General features: G+C 40.3%; 2 protein-coding genes across 2 annotated transcripts in view; one reads left to right on the plus strand and one right to left on the minus strand.

Moving 5' to 3' along the window:
• The first annotated feature begins 2,412 nt into the window (after positions 1-2,412).
• Positions 2,413-7,855, plus strand: spx (spexin hormone). The gene is made up of 5 exons (XM_043713449.2): positions 2,413-2,493; positions 2,610-2,667; positions 3,850-3,915; positions 4,349-4,435; positions 7,575-7,855. The coding sequence occupies exons 1-5, from the start codon at positions 2,446-2,448 to the stop codon at positions 7,643-7,645; spliced, it is 330 nt and encodes a 109-aa protein (XP_043569384.2). The 5' UTR covers positions 2,413-2,445; the 3' UTR covers positions 7,646-7,855.
• Positions 7,856-12,208: 4,353 nt separating this feature from the next.
• The window catches only part of gys2 (glycogen synthase 2), a 47,676-nt gene continuing 39,609 nt past the window's right edge, over positions 12,209-20,275 (minus strand). The window contains exons 12-16 of the mRNA XM_043713433.2: positions 18,829-18,955; positions 17,052-17,147; positions 16,801-16,964; positions 14,083-14,163; positions 12,209-13,945 (exon numbers count right to left, since the gene is read on the minus strand). Of these exons, the coding sequence (XP_043569368.2) occupies positions 13,727-13,945; positions 14,083-14,163; positions 16,801-16,964; positions 17,052-17,147; positions 18,829-18,955 (687 nt within the window). The 3' untranslated portion in view covers positions 12,209-13,726. The remainder of the gene's footprint in view (positions 13,946-14,082; positions 14,164-16,800; positions 16,965-17,051; positions 17,148-18,828; positions 18,956-20,275) is intronic.

A 20,275-nucleotide genomic window follows, 5' to 3' on the forward strand; every position in this document is an offset into this window, starting at 1 on the left:
TTTGTCCATGCCGACCAGATATCCTAGATTAATCTAGTCTCATTTGCCCATATCCCTCTAACCCTTTCCTAGTCATGTACCCATCCAGATGTTTTTGGGTAATAAGGAAATGGTAGAGGAATTGAACAGATATGTTGCATCAGTCTTTATGGCAGAAAATACTTTGAACATTCCATTAATACTGAAGAATATTAGGGAGGAATTAAGTACTCACTAAAGAAGTGGTATTAGATAAACTAACTGGCCTAAAGGCAGATGAGTCACCTCACCCTGATTGCTTGCATACTAGGATCCTAACAGAGCCAGCTACAAAGATAAGGGGATGCATTGATTGTACTAGAGAATTGGAAAACTGCCAAGGTGACACCCCTGTTCAAAAAGACAATAATTATCTATTGGTGGAAAAGTATTGAATTCAATTATTAAGGAAGTAGAACATCTAAAAAATCATAACTAATCAGAGTTAACATGGTTTCATGAAAAGGAAATGGTGTCAGACAAATTTATTAGAGTTTTTCGAGGAAGACTCAACCAGAGACTACTGAGGGGAACCAGTTGATATGTTGCATTTGGACCTCAAGAACGTGTTTGACAAGATACCTCACAAAAGGTTGAATCATATGATAAGAGCCCTTGGTGTTAGAGATAGTACATTGGAATGGTTAGAAAATTGGAAAATGGATGGGAAGGAGTTCTTTTTCAGTTTGGCAACCTGTGACCAGAGGAGTTCCACAGGTTTCAGTTCTGGGATCACAACTGTTTACAATATATATTAATGACTTGGATGAAGGAAGTGAATGTACTGTCACCAAATTTGTAGACAACATAAAAAATAGGTGGAAAGGCAGGTTGCAGGAGGGATGCAAACCATTTACAGAGAATGGATAGGTTAAGTGGGCAAAATGTTGGCAAAGTATAATGTGGGAAAATGCAAAGTTGTTCATTTTGGAAATGAGAACAAAAGAACAGAATATTACTTAAATGGAGAAAAACTGCAGAAAGTTGCAAAACAAAGGGACTTGGGTGGACTTATGCACAAAACACTGAAAGCTAGCACATGAAATGTTGGCCCTTCTTCCAAGGAGATTGAAGTGTAATAGTAGGCAGTCTTACTGCAATGTACAAGGTGCTTGTGAGACCACATCTGTGAGCAGTTTTGCTCTCCTTATATCATTTCATTGGAGGCAGTTCTGAGAAGGTGCACTAAGATGATCCCTGGTATGGAGGGATTGTCCTCTGAGTAAAGGTAAACAGGCTGGGATCCTACTCACAGCAGAATGAGAGTCAATCTGATTGAAACATTCAGGATTCTTAAGGGGCTTGGCAAGGTAAAAGCTGAGAGGGTGTTTCCCCTCATGGGGTTGTCTAGAACCAGAGGGCATAGTCTTGGAAAAAAAGGGGCATTAATTTAAGACTGAGATGAGGAGGAATTTCTTCTTTCAGAGGTTTGTGAGTCTTTAGAATTCCTTGCCACAGAGAGCTGTGTGGGAGGAGTCCTTGTGTATATTGAAGGCTGAGATAGATTCTTGATCAGTGGGGAATCAAGTGTTGGGGGAAGGACAAGGAATTGGCCCGAGGAATGTTGGATCAGCCATGATCCTCATGAATGGTGGAGCAGGTTCGGGGAACATACTCCTATTGTTATTTCTTATGGTCTTATGATTCAGCACCATAACGTTTTTTTTAAAATTTGTTTCTCTCTCTTTCCAGCGGGCTTCCAGCTCCGATATTGTTGCCGCTGCAGCTGGAGATACCTGGCACTGACAGCATACCTCTCTGAACAGTTCGATACAGAAAATATCTTTGAAGTTTGAGGATTGCTGAGCCGACATGGGCCCTGGCATTGCAGGGCGGGGACTGACTCTGAGGAGTTTACTGGCTTCCATCCCCCCCCCCCCCCCACCGCTGTCCTGCAGCGAACTCCGCGGGGCCCTCCTGGTGCCTACAACTCGTCCAATCACCGAGACTGACATGTGGCCCCTTTGGGACCAGACGTCCCGCCAGAGGGACCTGTCAGAGAGCATTTAAAAAGGCAAAGACTAGCGCATAACACACACACACACACACACACTTTGCCTGCAAAGTGGACATTGAGGAACAGGAGATGAAGGTGAGAGAGAGAGAGATTCACTGTATTGGATTACAGACTGATTTAAACGGTTTGGGAATATCAATCTCCAGCCCGGGCCGATTCTGAAGGGGGTCTGCTCCTTTGGAGAGATCAATGACTTTCTTCAGACTCTGGGCTCAGACTTGATTGTAAAAGTTTTTTTTTCCCCCCCCCAGACAGAGAAAGTGAAAAGGAATGTTTCTTCCTTTTTGGTTGCTTTGAGAAATGACTTTTTGACAGAACAGCACTGCAGGAGGTTGCCCGGGATAATCACTGAGCTGTTCCCTCTCTTTCTTGTGCAGGGTCTGGGAGTTGTCACCGTTCACACTCTCCTGATGCTGCTTCTCACTTCATTCCTGGTGCAAGCCAGGGGCGCCCCGCAGGTACACCCCCCATTCACCGGGTCTCTGAACTCTCAGCTCGTTTAACGCGTTCACACTCCCTTCTCCAGACTCTTTGCAAACAAACACTGACCAGTTGATGCTTCTTGTTTGTGTAGGATCGCTTTCAGAGACGTAACTGGACACCGCAGGCAATGCTGTATTTGAAAGGAGCACGTAAGTGAACCCTGAATTGAACTGACCTCCTCACAGCGCTGACCTCCTCACAGCGCTGACCTCCTCACAGCGCTGCTCCAAGTTGGATCCACGATTTGTACAGTATTTATTTCTTAAATACTTGCTTTAACAGGGGTTCAAACATTGGCATTTTGCCTAGTCCTCGTTTCTGAACGCAGAAATAAGCTGGTTAGCTTCGACAGATGCTGCCTGACCTGCTGAGTTTTTCCAGCAGTTCCTGATTTCTGTTATCCGCGGGTCTTTCTGTCTAAGGGTCTACTGAACTCGAGGCGTTAACTGGTTTCTCTCTCTCTACTGATGCTGGCAGATCCACTGCGTTTCTCCAGCACTTTCTGTTTTCTGTTTGTGATAGGCTAGTAAGGGTTGGAATAGTAATATTTTTATGACTGCCCGGAGACTGCAGTGTTCTGTCGCATTAGTTCTTAAAAATTTATCATATCAATTACGAATATCATGTTTTGGTATAACTATTGCATAACTGTGCATTATCATAGTGGGTTAAACCTAATAGATTTCATTGTTTAAAAAACACTAAAACTAACTACCGTTGTTCCCATAATAGCTGATGGCCTGAAATTGCACTGATAGAGCTTTCTGTAATATTGACTTGTATCCTTCCTCGCGTTCATATGCGATAAATCCTTCCGATAATAAACCATCTCAGGTCTGTTTAGTTTTAAACTCTGTGGAGGACAAAGGGAATGACCCCTCAACTCACCGAGGTTGAGAAGTAACGAGTCAACTGGGAGGTGGGTTTGGAAAGGCCGGGAAATCGAAAGGCACAATTTTAAATTCATTTACGCTGGTCTTGCCTGACTACGAGTGCGTTTGATAATGGGAATTAAAGATTTCCCATTTCCGGTGAGCCAGTCAATATTCCTAAAGTCCGGATGAAGTGTCATCTGCTCTCTCCCCACGGATGCTGCCTGACCTCTTGTGATTTCCAGTATTTTTTTGTTTTTGTTTTTTTTTAGTACAGGTTCCGGCATCTGCAGTAAGTTGCTCCTAAAACTCGTGGTTAGCAGAAAATTTCACAAGTCACAAAATGAAAGGCTGCCGGTTTAAACAAAGTCGCACCGGGTAGGATTGTGAGACATGAGAACAGAGAAACATGTTTGAGAAAATAGCACTTCAAATGTCCCTTCACAATTCTCATTACAGAGGGACGTCGGTTCATCGCGGATAACGGTGACGATGGTGGTGACCTCTTGGAAAACATAGATATTGGTAAGAGATAGAATTAGATGCATATTCGGTGAGAAATGTCTTAACATCCTGGTTTAGGGTGAGAGGGGAAAGACATAAAAGATACTTAAGGGGCAACTTTTTCATGCAGAAGGTGGTACGGGTATGGAATGGGCTGCCAGAGGATGTGGTGGAGGCTGGTACAATTGGTACATTTAAGAGGCATTTGGATGGGTATATGAATAGGAAGGGTTTGGAGGGATATGGGCCGGGTGCTGGCTGGTGGGACTAGATTGGGTTGGGATACCTGGTCGGCATGGACGGGTTGGACTGAAGGGTCTGTTTCTATGCTGTACATCCCTATGACTCTGACTCTATCCTTGCTGCGCCCCTATACTTGTATAGCTGTGATACATGTTATTTTCAACCCTGTAATCCATTGTACAGAGATAATCATTCTATTGTCTGTTGTCAGAAACCAGAAGCCAAAACACCAACCCATTAACTCTATCAGAAGCAACAGCGATGCTCCTGGCTTCCATCAGACAGGCACAGCAAGAAGGCAAGTGTTTTTTGTAGGTAGATGATCAAATGTTCATTGTTCACGGGGCATGTAGACTTACAAACCTGCAACATACCAACATAAATGAGTGGGAAGGCTAACGGTTACTCATTTGCTTGTCTCAGTGCCTGTGCTCCCCAACCTGCTGTAATGTTAACCCGTGAACAGTCCAGATTCTGCTTAACCACATTGTGGGGTCGCTGCAACAGCTGCAAGGAAATCTATGACTGAAGTGAATCCAGCAGTTTGCTGTTTTCCAGGCGGAATTTAGAGTCATTAGCGTGTTCAGTATGAAGGGATAAGGTTTCAGGTCGAAGTTTGCACAAGGGCTTCTAGATTATACTGGAAGCTTACTGTTCAGTTGATGTACCATGTGTCGGAACACACGGAGCGTGGATAGGTCCTTTTCTGATTTTACTTTTGTTGGAAATAGACTACCACAGCCAGACTCATTTAGGGCCAAATGAAGCAACACAGTAAACCCATGATCCCATGGGCACGGTGGCAAAGTGGCACTGCTGCCTTACAGCAGAGAGCTGGGTTCAATTCCCACCTCAGGCAACTGTGTGTGTGGAGTTTGTACATTCTCCCCGTGTCTGCGTGGGTTTCCTCCGGGTGCTCCGGTTTCCTCCCATAGTCCAAAGATGTGCAGGTCAGGTGAATTGGCCGTGCTAAATTACCCGTAGTGTTAGGTGATGGGGTAAATGTAGGCGAATGGGTCTGGGTGGGTTGCTCTTTGGAGGGTCGGTGTGGACTTATTGGGCCGAAGGGCCTGCTTCCACGCTGTGAGTAATCGAATCTAAAAGAAGGAACTGGATAGCTATAAAGGGTGGGAACCTATCTCTACCCTGTACTCCCTTCAAGTATATATTCACAGGCAATCAATAGGGGAGGATTTACCCACTTTTAATTGTAATATGGCAGCATATACTAAAAAATTAATTTCACTACTGCCATGAACCCTCTATCACTCCACCCTCCAAATATGAAAGAATATGCGTATGTAGTAGGTGAATATTATCAAACTCTTTGACAACAGTAGGCATCACTGCAAAGCTTAATTTTTGTCTTCAGGAACATATTCAGAGAGTTGGAAAATATCAAAGCTTCTACTAATATTATTCCTTATCCACTTCCACAAGAGAGAGCCTGGTTATTTAGGACACCAACAGGGGCCTACAAGTAGCTCAGCACATACCAGAATTAAACCTGACAGCGTCTTGGGCAGTAAGGCAGGCATGACGCTAGTCAGTACATTCCACTCACTGAGGCATTAGGACATTCATACACAGGTACAGAATTTAAAAGACCACATGGTATGATTTGAGAAAGAGCAAGGGAGCGATGCCATGTCAAACAAGCTCACCAAAGCACATTAACTGCTTATGGATCTTATTTGCTGTTTTGTGGGCCCTTGTCACATACTCGTTGGCTACTGCACTTTCCTCCCAAAATAATGGACTTCAACATTCGTTCATGGGTTGTGGATTGGTTTGGTACAGAGAGGTGCTACATCAATTCAAGTTCATTTACAGTCATTGCTCATATAGAAAAGTGGAAGCCTGCCTGACCTGAAGGTGGAGTAGCAAGTAGTACAGGTGAAATGCTTAAAAGTCAGTAAGAGGTAGCTTTCATCTGTTTGTTGCTTTCTTAATGCAAGTTACTTAATAAATTGCAAGATACAGGGATAATGTCAAAGGCGTAAAGAATCCGCAAATGTTATATTTTTACTTTTGTTCCAATATCTTATGATATCACTGAAGCAGGTGGGACTTGAATCCATGCCTCCTGGCCAGAGGTGGGGCATTACCACTGCACCAAAAGAGACCCCTCAGCAAACCTTATTTTTTCTTAATTTAACCTATTTCTCTAATCAACCTGTTCAGAGATATTATTACATACCTCAGGAGCAGATGGAATATGAACCTGGGGCCCTGGTCCAGGGGCACTGATACTACTACTACACCTCTGCAGACTTTATACATTTGTTTGAAGAAATAGGTAAGCTTAGCAGTCAATTTAATATCATCAACACAATATCCATTGGAAAAAAGTCTAGGAGAAATTAACAGGCACACAGGGATATTAAAACAGCTTTCCACTAGCTTTTTAAACAACAATCTAACTTGATTGGAGATTTTTGACAAGGTAATAGAGGAAGTAGGAGAAAGTGAGGACTGCAGATGCTGAAGAAGGGCTCATACCCGAAATGTCGATTCTCCAGCATCTGCTGCCTGACCTGCTGTACTTTTCCAGCAACACATTTTCAGCTCTAATAGAGGAAGTAGACAAGTGCAATGTTAAAATGGTGTTTGACAAGGAATCACATTAGCCTTTTTAAGAGGTCTTGCGTGGCTTTCAAATTTGAGCCATGCAGGTTTATGTTAGTCGAGGAATTGTCCTGAAGGATCAATGAACTGAAGAATGGTTGTTACCTATTTTTGCAAATGGAAAGTATGTGTACACACGCGGCACCTGTTGTTTCAACTGATCAAAGTGAGGAACAGCCAAAATGTTTTTCATTTTCAGCAATGCTCAAGTTTTGCACTACCAAATGACAATCTGTAGTATGAAAAAAACAAATTGGAGGAGTATGGGAAACGAGCCAGCAAAAGGACTAGCTAGATTGCTCATTAGACAAGACTGTGCAGACTTGAAGGGATGAATGGCCTCTTTCTGTATAATCCTGCTGTACAACTTAATTTGTGGCCTTCTCCATCTTGGATTTACCTTACCCTACTAAAAATTGGCTTTATCACAACTTGTTTGCTATACTTAGACGAAGATTTATTGTAATCACAGTAATGTTTTTAATAAGATCCATTTTAATGATAGCCAAATGAATTCTATTACTTAAAGCGTTCATGCTACCAAATGTTGTTTGAGTAAGTCAAACAAATCAAATAAACTCAAAAGATGCGGTTTCTTCTTCAACTAGGACAGGGACAAAACGGGAGGATGGACACTCAAATAATCATAAGCAGGAATAAGTGAGGTTTTATTGTAGGGTGCAGTTAGTATGAGGAATCCTTCAGATACAAGTCGAACCTAAAAATTAGCAAATACCTAATTTGCTCATTCTAATGGATTTGAACAATGACCTCTATGAACTGTCAAAAATTTTTTGTTTTAATTACAGGCGAGAACGAGGAAAGGGAACAGCAGCATTTTTGGCAGGAGAACCCGAATTGGAGAAAATTACTCTTCTAACCTTTTGACATACTTCTACGAACTTGGGGTTTCTCCCACACACCCAGTAGATTTCATCTATGTGCACTGTGACTCTGTACCACTTGGTTACCAAAAATGTCTAAGTTATTGATGCATTGTACATGGCAAGATATAGTTTTCATAACCTCTCTGAAATGTAGAATTGTTTAATGAATTAAAAGTCCTTGAATGTTAATCATTACTGTTGAGAGTTAGGATTTTGAAAATTCCATTTAGCTCAACATTAGCTAAATTTGAATCATACCCAGACTAATTAGGAAGAAAAAATGATCTTGTTCTTCATCGAATGGTCAGCATTTTTGATATTTTTTCAGATTACACAAGTCTTAAATTAAAATATGTAGATCACTTTGTATAATAAATAATCTGGGAACATGCACAAACTGCTATTTTAATGTAGCATACCTATGAAAATTGAAATGTGGGAGATTAGCTTTTAGAATTATTTGCTTCTGTGTATATTTACTTCACTTTGGCTTGAATGCATATTGTATATTGAGTGCATATTCCTGAAGAAGGGCTTATGTCCAAAACGTCGATTCTCCTGTTCCTTGGATGCTGCCTGACCTGCTGCGCTTTTCCAGCAACACATTTTCAGCTCTGATCTCCAGCATCTGCAGTCCTCACTTTCTCCTTGCATACTGTACACCCAAGACCACTGTAAAGTTGGTTTGTCAGTCAAGTTCATATCACCCCTTTCATGATCAGGGTAACCGAAAACCGAAGAAATTTGTTCCTGCTGAGCCAAAAGAAAACTTGGGTTTGGACAGTGAAAAAAAGGGGATAATGACAAGAACAGCTGCCCTTGTTTGAGGAGGACAATGATCATTAGGAGGATGCTTGTGGTGCAGTTTTAATGTCCCTATCTCTGGACCAGGAGACCCAGGTTCAAGTCCCTCTTGCTTCAGAAGTGCGTAATAACATCTCTGGACTGGTTGACTCATTTCAACCAGGTATCTTTTGGTGCTGGTTGACCAGGATACTGAGGAAAACTGCTCTCCTCTTCTTTGGATTTGCCAGGCAATCTTTACCATTGGTAAATAAGAATATAAAAACAGAATATTATTCAAATAGAGGGGTCTGGGAGTTGTCAGACATCAATTACAAATGGCTAACACTTGAGATACAGCCAGTAACAAAGGAGATAGTTTAGAGAAGGTTCACATTACTGATTCCTAGGAATGAAGGGGCTAATTTATTAGGAAAGGTAACTCTAATGGATGTAGGCCCAAACTGCTTTAAGAAGAGTAAGAAAGATGTCCTCATTGAAACATAAGAACATAGAATATTACAACACAGTACAGGCCCTTCGGCCCTTGATGTTGCACCGACCTGTCATACCAATCTGAAGCCCATCTAACCTACACTATTCCATGTACGTCCATATGCTTGTATTTGACAGGGTATTTGCTGAAAGGATATCTCCCTCACAATGTTCCAAAACGAGGGGGCGGAGTTTCAAAACAAAGGAATTCTTATTTAAGGTGGAGAGAAGGAATTTCCTCTGAAGCCACATTTGCCAACTCTATTCTGCAGAGAGCAGTGGAGGCTGGTTCATTGCATGTATTCAAGGCTAAGCTAGACAGGGAAGTCAGGCATTATAGGAACCAACAAAAAGTGGTGTTAAGGTCAGATCAGAACCACCATAATCTGGATGGCTGGTGGAGCAGACTCAAGGGCTGGTATAGATTATCACTGCTCCTGTCACTTGTGTCTCACATGTAGCTACAAAGGGCAGGGTGTTTGGTTCTGCAGTAGTTATCAGTGCAGAGTGAGCGCTTGTGTACTTGAAATGGAATTTAAAAACTTAATTTACAGGGACAAGGGTACTACTCACTGCGCCACAGCTGATGCCCATCATGGGTTACCAAATATCCTCAGAGAAGACTGGGAAAAATGTGATTAAAAATACAATTATGAAAAAAATGTCAGCAACTTCAGGATTTCATGACTCTTATTGCACAGTGAAGTAACATGGTAACAGATTGTCATCTACACCTGATTCATGTCAATCTAACAAACAAGCCGAGATATTGTGTTATCAACAGAATATATCAAAAGTAAACCATTTGGCTTCTCCACATTCTAGTAATATTTAGTAGTAACTGAGATATCGATCGGGTATTTCAGTGTTAAAGGCATTAATATCAGATTAAGTTAATGTTAAGAACCAATTGGAAAAGGCATCAAACCTGTTGTTCTCTTTTAATCTAAAATCCCAACATCTGGAAAAAAAAACTGACTTTTGACACAACCTATCCAATCTGAAAATCGGAAGAATTCCAAACCACTAGTTTGCTGTCATTTATGCCCTCAAAATAATTATTATTGGCAGTTAACTGTAATTGAATTAAAAACAGTGAAGATGGTGCTGATGGTACCACAGTTCACTTGGGGAGTTTTACATTGCTGTGGTAACACATACCTTTGCATGCATGTTGGATTCTAGAGCCATGGATAGTGAGTACAAAGGGTAAAACATTCCTTCCATCAAATGGCTGGCCAGGAATGTTTGTTGTTCTTACTGCCAGCTATTAACATGCATTGGGAAGATTTGCCAATTGGTAACTTGGATGGAAAGGTCAATTTGTGAACGCACCTTGTCATTCAGTCCTGGGGTTTACACTCAAACCTGCAGCTTCTGATATATTTGCTGAGAAACTATCCATTCTGCTACAAGATCTTTGCTCTTCAGAATCTCTAGGTGAACTTAATTGCAAAACAGCAAAGACATAAAGACATACATTGGGCGTATTAAATGATGCTTGCAAATTAAATCAACAACCAGTCACCATGACTGCTTCTGTGCTGAAACTTGATTATGCTATATGGATCAATTAATGTTGCAAATATAGAAAGTTCCCATTAAAAGCAGTCTGTGAAGACCATCTGTATGTTAATCACATTCATTCCAAACTCACCTTTGGATTTTCATAAATCAGTCAATTCCTAGGAATGGAAAAGTTATATTTGCTCCACTGATTATATGGCTCATTAAGACTTCTATTGTCCTTTGCAGTGACCACAATATAGTATCACATTTGGAATCTAAACTTTGCAATAGGTACCTGGAGCTTCAGACAATAGTTGAGCCTAGGGCTATGACTGTGCTCAAGACATCTGGCCCACTAACTTGCGGCTGATCACATTTCCCTACCTACCCTTCACTAACAAAGTGATTTTCTGCTTTATTCCTGTCTATTAATACAAACCTTTGTTGCAAATTTTGGAAATAACTTTCTTGCCAAGCACATTCTGTAATAATCAAGCCAAAAAATATGTCTCTGTTCAACGCTGACTCAGGAAGATATAAACCAAAGGTTTACTGGGTCTTTGCTTTTTACGATGACGACAATGCACAAAACAAAGCTTTCTTACTCTTTTGTGGCCTTGCCACAAAAGCAATCAATTTCTTGCACTATTTCACCTTAACAGTTTCACATCAGACAGCAGTGGAAATCTACTGAACGTCACCTATTTCCCTTCCCAATGCCATCCCACCAACACTCTCCCAGCAAACTCACGGTCGCAGATAACAGCAAGTTCCACCCAATGAAGATGTGCGCATTATGTAAGAGTTTTGAATAATTTTTGACAAAGCAGATCGTAGCTGTTGCATTATTCTTCCAATGAACAGTCTGTAAATGTGGCATTCAGTACTTTTCAGAGATCATGTTTATAGAGGAAGTTCTTCACTTATGTCATACATTGAGCACAAACCTACTGTACATTAGAGCCAAATTACATGTATCCTGACAGCACACTTCTTTCGAGATAGTCAGCTCATGCCAACCAAAAAGAGGATTTTCGTTTGTCCAGCAGTAATTATGCTGTGACACTGCAAGGTGATTCATTCCATTAGTTCCAATTTCAGAGGTGGCAATAGACTTATTCCACTACAACATCCCTCTTCTACAGTCAGTGTTGATTCTTGCTTCTTACAAAAACAATCATTGCAGCACAGACCGCCTTTATTTAACCAGTGGTGTCCATGCAAGAGCGACTCCTTGCTTTCTCCATTCAAACAATGACCCAATTCCCCCTTAAAAACCATTACTGAACGTGCCTTCAGCACAATCACAAACTATGCATAACCATCCACTACGGAGATCATTCCCCATGGCACCTTTGGTTGTTTTGCCAGTTGCCTTAAATCTGTAACCTTCAGTTCTCAACTTCTTCTGCAAATGGAAACAGTTTCACTTTGCCTGCTCCTTACAGACCCACACAATTAGGCAACCCATACCAATACCCCCACCTTGTCTCAGTCAAAGAGTGCCTCATCTTCTGCCTAGGAACCCTCCAACCACAAGGGATGAACTCATTTCTCCAGTTTCCTCATTTCCCCACCCCCCACCTTGTCTCAGTCAAATCCCTCGAACTCAGCACCACCTTCCTAACCTGCAATCTTCTTCCTGACCTCTCCGCCCCCACCCCACTCTGGCCTATCACCCTCACCTTGACCTCCCTCCACCTATCGCAATTTCAATGCCCCTCCCCCAAGTCCCTCCTCCCTACCTTTTATCTTAGCCTGCTGGACACACTTTCCTCATTCCTGAAGAAGGGGCTTATGCCCGAAACGTCGATTCTCCTGCTCCTTGGATGCTGCCTGACCTGCTGCGCTTTTCCAGCGACATATTTTCAACCCATACCAATAACCCATCACTCTTCTCCAGGAGAGTTCCAGCTTCTCCAATTTACCTTTAACTGAAATAGTTATCCTCAAAGCCAATTTTCAAATCGCTCAGCACAATTGAGCTTTGTGGTGACTAATCCACTATGGTTTAGACTGAGTTGGAAGACACTTCTTTTAAATTAGATGACTTTCTTCTTGAAGCTGCTTTAATTAAAATTTGGCAAGAGGATATATTATCCTAAAAGCATGCATTTGAAATAAATAACTGTCATAAACAGATGTACCTCAGTAAAAGTATTAGAACAAACAGCTCATTGGACTGAAATATTTTACTTGGTCTTAAAGAACTAAAGTTATATCATTCAATTTTCTAATTGCACAATTATCTTCCAACAATTTTGCTGCATTTTTCCCCAAACCAAGTGCTATATATTCCACAGTTTTCAAGCTTTAGTTCCCAGTTGGAAAGTGGATCCCTGAGGTTAAAAAAGTGAAACATTTATGTCATTATCTTTGTGGATGGCAGCAACTGCAATGTTTCAAGGCAGCTTATTTCAAATTGGATTGCCCCCTTTTCTACGCATGGTAGGGTAATGCGTGCGTACTGTTTCACAGTCCGTACAAAGAAAAATTCAGGGATTAAAAAAATATGGCAAAACCAAGAGCAGGTGGCCTTCCATGAATAATATAACTAGTATTCAAACCAGTGTTTTTACTTATTTTAGCATCCAAAGAATAATAGTGTTCCAAGTCACATGATTACAATCTGGCGATATTTTAGGAGGATTATAAAAGTGTCAAAAAAAAACACATGGAGATGCACTCTAAATTCAATGACAAGTTCAAACATCAGCTACTGCAGACTCCTTCATGCACTGGGACCAAAACTTAAGAGTTTTTAAAAAAAAGTGTTATCTACTATGCCTTTATTTCCGAAACATTAAATCGCCAACATAACACCCAAAGAGAATTGAACGTGACTCAATTATAAAATGCCATAAATATTCTAATAAAATAACCCTCATTTATAGAAGTGGTCAAGTGCGTTACAGAAATCACAAGGGTGGTTATCTTGTAAGTTCATGAAACTCAGACTCAAAATTACTAGAAATAAGTTCATCTGTTTTCAAACCTTTAGAACTGATCAGATGCACCACAGGAAGAATTGATTAAATCTTTTCAAGGGAAAATTTAAGTATCTACCAGGCTATGGAATTTACCTAATATTCATAGGACTCATTTTTTCTTTAGCTACTGTAAGTCATCTGCAAGTTTACATAAGCTTCCAATACACATTTGACATTGGAGTATGAGAGATCTTCCTAGTCTCCATGTAACTTGTAACCAGTTCCCCCTGCATTTGCTATCCATGTACATAAGTATTGTAATTATAGATTTTCCAAGTGGTAAAGCTAGCTATCTATTCAATTTTGATATTCCAAATCTGACTGGCTCTTTCCTATAGGAACTGGACCAGAGAAAGCTGGAGTTTTAATATTTCTTCGATCCTTTTCTGCCTCTTCATCCTCATCATATCGCTCATCGTCATTATCCTCCTCATCACTCTGATGTGGGCTTGAATGCAGTGACACTGAAGGGGATGGGGGCACAGATGCTGGCCTGGGATACTTGAACCCCTCAGTCTATTGTAGAAAAAGAAATTAATTCGTGAATTAATTTTGGTTTTAAAACACAATGTTTGGAATGCAGGTATTGCTTATAATTCTACCTTAATACAAATTTTAAACAGCATGCAACAATACAAAGCAATTCAGTTTACCAATGGGGGAATGATTGGGTCCATTTGGAATTTTTCTGGGAAGGCTTTGCTCAGTGCAAGGTGGCGGGCATACATGTAGTACTAAATATGAAAAAAAAACAGAATTAAAATTAACCCATATAAAGATACAGCAAAATGATGGAAACAAATACAAGAGTTGTACATGTTGACTTCACATCTTGGTATGAGCTTTTTTTATAGAACTTACAGGAATATCAAATAATACTTTGAAAAAACCCATACTTACAATAAGTGTATTTGGGAATCAGCTGTATTTAGATTTTAAAGACGGTTTAAAACCATTTTGGGAGGCAAAAATAATTTTATTTCCTACTAAATAAAAGTTGGTTTTCTCTCTTCCCATCACATTAGCTTCTTGAATCAGGAATTAAACTATCAAAACTAATCTCCATTCTAAATTCTTGAAAGGACACAATAGCACTCCAACAATATTTTTCTCTCTTCCAAAAGGCATCACCAACATCAGTAATTTTCATGATCATGAACCAATGTCCTCTCATCTTCCTGCCTTTCATATCTGAAAGCTGGTTTCAGATAGTTTCCCCAAGCTGGTGGATCTTTAGAATCTTGTCCACCTCACTTAACATCTCTTTACAATTTAAAAAAAAAAATCAAGCCATGTGCTGGAACTTTTGCCCCTCTGATATCAAGGATCCTTTACACTGCCTTCCTCTATACTGTCTCCAGGGCACGAATGGATGATCAGTACTCTAAGCAGTACTTCAAGCTGTGACTTGGGGGAGAAAAAAAAATGTACCATGCAGCTTTAATGCAGTTTTCAGGAAGTGATCTCAAATGGAATTGCCCAGTCAGTGAAATGTTTAAGGCAACAAATGGAAACTTTTCACAAAAATCAAATGGTGTCTCAAATTGACCCACTCATTGTTTTTAGTAATCACTTAATAGCCACGATGAATGCACAGTGCTTGTCTGGAGATCTGAACTTATCAAAGAACACACAAAAAGATAGAAAAAAACTTTCAGAAATGACCACTGAAATTGATGTCAGACAATCCGAATCTAAGCAACTCTGACACAATTAAGCAACTGAATAAGTGTTCCCTCATTTAAAAAAAGCAGAAAACGTGTGTCTGGTCTTTGCTGGAAAACCTAAATCCTACCAGGTCTTCCCACAATATACGAAATACAAGTGTGATGCAATTAACTGACTGACCCCAAAGAAAATTTGGAACGAATAGGTTACAGGAGAGAGTCAAGAGAATGTGGTGCTGGACAAGCACAACAGGTCAGGCAGCATCCGAGGAGCAAGAAAATTGACGCATCAGGCCCTTCATCAGGAATGAGGATTGTAGGCCGGGTTGATTGAGAGATGAATGGGTGGGGAAGGTAGCTGGAAATGTATTTGGTAGATGAAAATGGAGGAGAAATGTGTTAGGGTGGAGTGAATAGGTGGGAAGGAAGATGGATAGGTCAAGAGGGCAGTGCCAAGTTGGATGCTTGGGACCGGGATAAGGTGGAAGGAGGTTATGAGCCAGACCAATATCTAAAAAACAAAATCAACTCTATGTAAATAATTGAGAACAAAATGAAATCAATCTGATAAATAGACCTTTCACTTCTATTCCATATCTTAGATGCGCATTTTGCAAAATACAATACTTGATTATATCATGAAATCATATCTGTGCAAACCTTTTATTTTGTAAATATTTTTATCTTAATGACAACAACAGTTATATACAATAAAAACTGTGTGCCACCACAGTTTAGCAACAGATAACATTTATTGGACCGATTAGTAATGATAACAAAAACCTTGGGAAGGGGAAAAAAATGCCCAAATCATATTTGCTTTGCTGCCACTGCATGTCATTTGGCCATACAAAGAGACACGTCAACCCACATGTCTTCAAATGCCAAGACCGATCCCATACATGGAAATCTTTTCTGCACTGATCAACTTGCAAAAGAAAGCCCTCTTTTGAAGATCTAAGCTGAAACCTGAATCTAATGTATTCTGTTTCATCTGTGAAATCAACTGTCTCACCACGAGACAATTACAATTTAAGGTGCACAATATTAGGGATGTGGAAATCCAATGAATATGCTCCACTTCCATCTAAACTCCCTTCCCTGCAACATAGACTGTCTTCAGTTGCCCTGTATTTCTGACTTTGTCTACTGTTAATTCATATTGATACCCTAGACACGGACTTGACTTTCTGAAGGAGGTCTCTTACACATGCAAATATGTTCAAAATTACGCACAAGGCTTCTGCTTTCTTTCAGTAACCTAGCTAGCACCTGCTCAGGTAAGGCTTGAGGCTGATCGGGCACATTTAATCCTTTCTGAAGCCATGTTGACTATTATTCTTATACAGGTAATCACCTTTTTGTTCTGGATAATAAATCCCATTCAGTTTGCTATGATGGAGGTCTGGTTAATGTGTCTGCAGTTGTTACCATGACTGTAATCCTTGAGCATGGGAATTACATCAGTTGCTTACAGTCAGTCAGAAACCACCTCACTGTTTGTCAACTCTCATACAACAATCAATAGTGCTTGACAAATCGCTGCTGTTGTCACAAAGGAGCTTATTTATTGTTTTTCAGTCACTTCAATAGATTTGCAATTTCTGCTTCACTGATCTCAAAAGGTCCAGAGTAGACCTAACATTTCCACAAAGACAGGTCCTTGATCCTTCACGAATTGTCACATTAGTTGCATGTACTTACTCTAGCCAAGTATCTCCAGTCTAGAAGCTCAGAAAGCCTTTCAGTTCGGTTTCTCTGGATAATTCTCTGGCGACGTGACTGCTTACAGAACCCAAACATGAACTGAGTCAACTGATTGCAAGATTCGTCAGGTGATCGGAATCTACGGTCTACTATATAAATCCCTGGTTGCAAAAACAATACAAAAAAGGTGTAAGTGTTCTTGGTCAAATTATTATGTCGTGCCTAATGTAGCATTTCACTTCACTTACCATAGGCTGTTGGATCTGCCACATGCTCCTGCATAAAACAACCAAATCCAGATAGGTTGGTAGTCACACTGGGAATTCCCATTACTGTGCACTCAGCTATAAAAGCAAACATCATAGTTACAAGGTTTACTTATATGGTTTAATACTAGTCAGGTTTTACATTCCACTAATTACTTGCATAAATTTCAGTATTTATTTGCAAGATAAAAGATGTACAGGTATATCTGCTAAAGTATGGCCACATATACACTCTCTTCCTTTGTTGCCCTTCTGACTTCATATCTGCTCGTTTCACAACTCCATTACCCCATCACTCCAAATGAACGCAACTCTTTTTTTTAAAATGGAAAGGATAACGAGGGAAAGCAGACTGACACAAGCATATGTTGTCCTAAAGTTCAGTGACAGATTGTGTGCAAAACAGACTAGGTCCCACCACAAGTCAATATATTGGCTAGAATACAAGGAGTATTCATTGCTCCTTTTTGAATAATGCAATAGAAACATTAAATATTCACCTGAAAGGACCAGAAGAGCTCTCAGTAAACTATGACAGTGTAGTAAACGCTCTGCAGTGGAGTGGATAGATTGGGAATTCAAGTTCCTGACTGACTATTGAAAACATGATCTTCTGATTGACATGACAATAGAATCAACTAAATATGACAGCACAATTTTTATAAAAAAAAGTGAAAATAAAGTCAATGCAGATTGACAAAATAACCTGGAAATTCAGAGTTATCTACCGCTTTTCGTGGTGAAGCTAAAACGTATTAAAATGGAGTTGGGTGCCTGGTGAGATGGAGCACAAGTGAATTATTAAAATAACTAGCCCTTTATTTTAATTTTGTTTCTTCAAGTGCATTTTAAATAGCTTGATTATGCAATTACTAGAATATCCATATTCTCACATTCCACACAATTTAAATCATGAGTTGTGAAGATTTCTGAAGTGAGGAAAAAATAATGGAAGGAACGGGAAGATTGCTTTCCTTATAGCATGATAAAATCATTGTTAAGAGCTGAACTAACCAATTAGGACTGTATCTGGGAAAATTGCATTTTTTAAAAAATCCTGACAAGATTTGAAAGGGATGTTTAAGAGGCTTTTAGATAAGCACATGAAATTGCAAGGAATGGAGGGATGTAGACCAAGGACAGACAGAAGGAGTTAGTTTAAATTGGTGTCATGTTCAGCACAATATCATGGGCTGCAGGGCCTGTTCCTGCACTGTACTGTTCTAGGTTCAATCACTGGAAGCACAGCATCAGGAAGTCTATGTGTCACTTATTAATCCATTGTCATATTTACTGGGGCCTTCGACACAGTGGTCCTGCCTCAGTTTTAAATCTTCAACACAAAATGAGATAATATGGTGTAAACAGGAACTTCCAACATTTGAAAGAGGTAATTGATCAGGTCACCTAGCAGTGCAGTACAAGCAGGCAAGAAAGCGGAACTCACTTTCACCAACAGTCCCTTCTTGTAGTGACAAAGCACTATAGCTCTCCAGAACAACAGTGCATCCACCACACCACATATCCAATGACTGAATTGCTGGGCAATGAACCCAGAGGTCATGAAAAAAAAATGTCAGTTTTGATTTTCTTTTTCCTCAACATGAAGTCTGCTTCTCCCCTAGTCAAGTAGCCATTTGAATCACTTTCTACCTATACTACTCAGGCAAACAGTCTTTTCTAGCCTTTGAAAACGAAAACTCTAAAGTAGCTTACAAATATATTAAAAAAAAAGGATACCAAGTGAAACGACACTTACCGGGAGTGTATCCCCAAGGTTCATAATAAGATGGGAAAACACCAAGATGACAACCTCGAACAAATTCTTCGTAATCCATTGGCAAAAGTGGGCTCGTGGATGACAGAAACTCAGGATGGAAAACAATCTAGGAAATTGTAATGTAAAAGATTTTAAAACACCACTGTGGTTCACGTGGTACTTGGGTTTTAAAAGATACATTTTTACTACAGCTTTAGAGTCACTAGGATGCGAATATTGTAACGTTCCACGAGTTAACTCTTGACCTGACTCCAGAAGGAAGCAGTGAAAGACCTTCCAGTTTCTCATCACTTGGGCCTGACCACTCCAGTGGGGTCTGGAGTGAGGGGCCATAGACAAAGGAGCAATTACAGGAGATTTTGAACAGAAAGCAGTAGATATTTCTATACACAAATCTGTAGAATTCATTTCAAGAATTGGCATTTTAAGCAAAAACTATATCAGACAAAGTGGCATTGGTACATAGTCATACAGCACTGAAATAGATCCAACCAGTCTATGCCAAACGTAATCCCACAAGTAAACTAGACCCACCTGCTTGCTCCTGCCTCATATCCCTCCAAACCTTTCCTACTCCTGAACTTATCCAAACATCTTCCATGTGCTGTAAACTGTACCCACATCCAGCATTTCCTCAACAAGTTCATTATACATGCAAACCACCCTATGGGAAAAAAAAGCCCCTTATATCTTATTTAAAATCTCTCTCTCTCCTCTCACCTTAAAATATGCCTTGTAGTCTTGAAATTTCCCATCCTAAGTAAGAGACAATTACCATTAACTATCTATACCTGTCATTAAATTATAAACTTATATAAGGTTGCCTCTGAACCTCCTAGGATCCAGTGAAAAAGATCCCAACCTTCACTTAGAACTTAAACCTTCTACATCCAGCAACAATCTCTTCCAAATCCTCTTCAGCTTAATAATACCCTTCCTTTAACTGAGTGACCAAAACTGGACAGTATTTCAGAAGAAGCCTCAATGTCCTATACAACCTCAATAGGATTTCCCACGGGAAGAGTAGATAAATGTGATTAAGACTTGTGGTCACTTTGATGGCCAGCAAGCCAGTTCTCAAGGTAGACAGGAATTAGATATGAAGTTACAGTCCAATCAGCTATGGCCTTAATGAATGGTGGAGCAGGCCTGTGTGGCTGAATTAAGAGAAAGTGAGGACTGCAGATGCTGGAGATCAGCGTCGAGAGTGTGGTGCTGGAAAAGCACAAGGCAGCCAGCATCCAAGGAGCAGGAGAATCGACATTTCAAGCATAAGTCCTTCATCACCCGAAATAGTGATTCTCCTGCTCCTTGGATGCTGCCTGACCTGCTGTTTTTCCAGCACCACACTCTCGACGCTGATCTCCAGCATCTGCATTCCTCACTTTCTCTTAATTCAACCACACAAGCCTGCTCCACCATTCAT

This window comes from Chiloscyllium plagiosum, unplaced genomic scaffold (assembly GCF_037043375.1).
Source record: "Chiloscyllium plagiosum isolate Xiang-an unplaced genomic scaffold, Cpla_swu_hap1 HiC_scaffold_23, whole genome shotgun sequence".
Taxonomy (NCBI): domain Eukaryota; kingdom Metazoa; phylum Chordata; class Chondrichthyes; order Orectolobiformes; family Hemiscylliidae; genus Chiloscyllium; species Chiloscyllium plagiosum.

Coding starts and splice junctions, on each gene's coding strand:
- spx (XM_043713449.2), top strand. CDS start 2,446: ATGCTGCTTCTCACTTCATTCCTGGTGCAAGCCAGGGGCGCCCCGCAG. Junction 2,494..2,609: donor AAGCCAGGGGCGCCCCGCAG/GTACACCCCCCA, acceptor TTGTTTGTGTAG/GATCGCTTTCAGAGACGTAA. Junction 4,436..7,574: donor CAGACAGGCACAGCAAGAAG/GCAAGTGTTTTT, acceptor TTTTAATTACAG/GCGAGAACGAGGAAAGGGAA.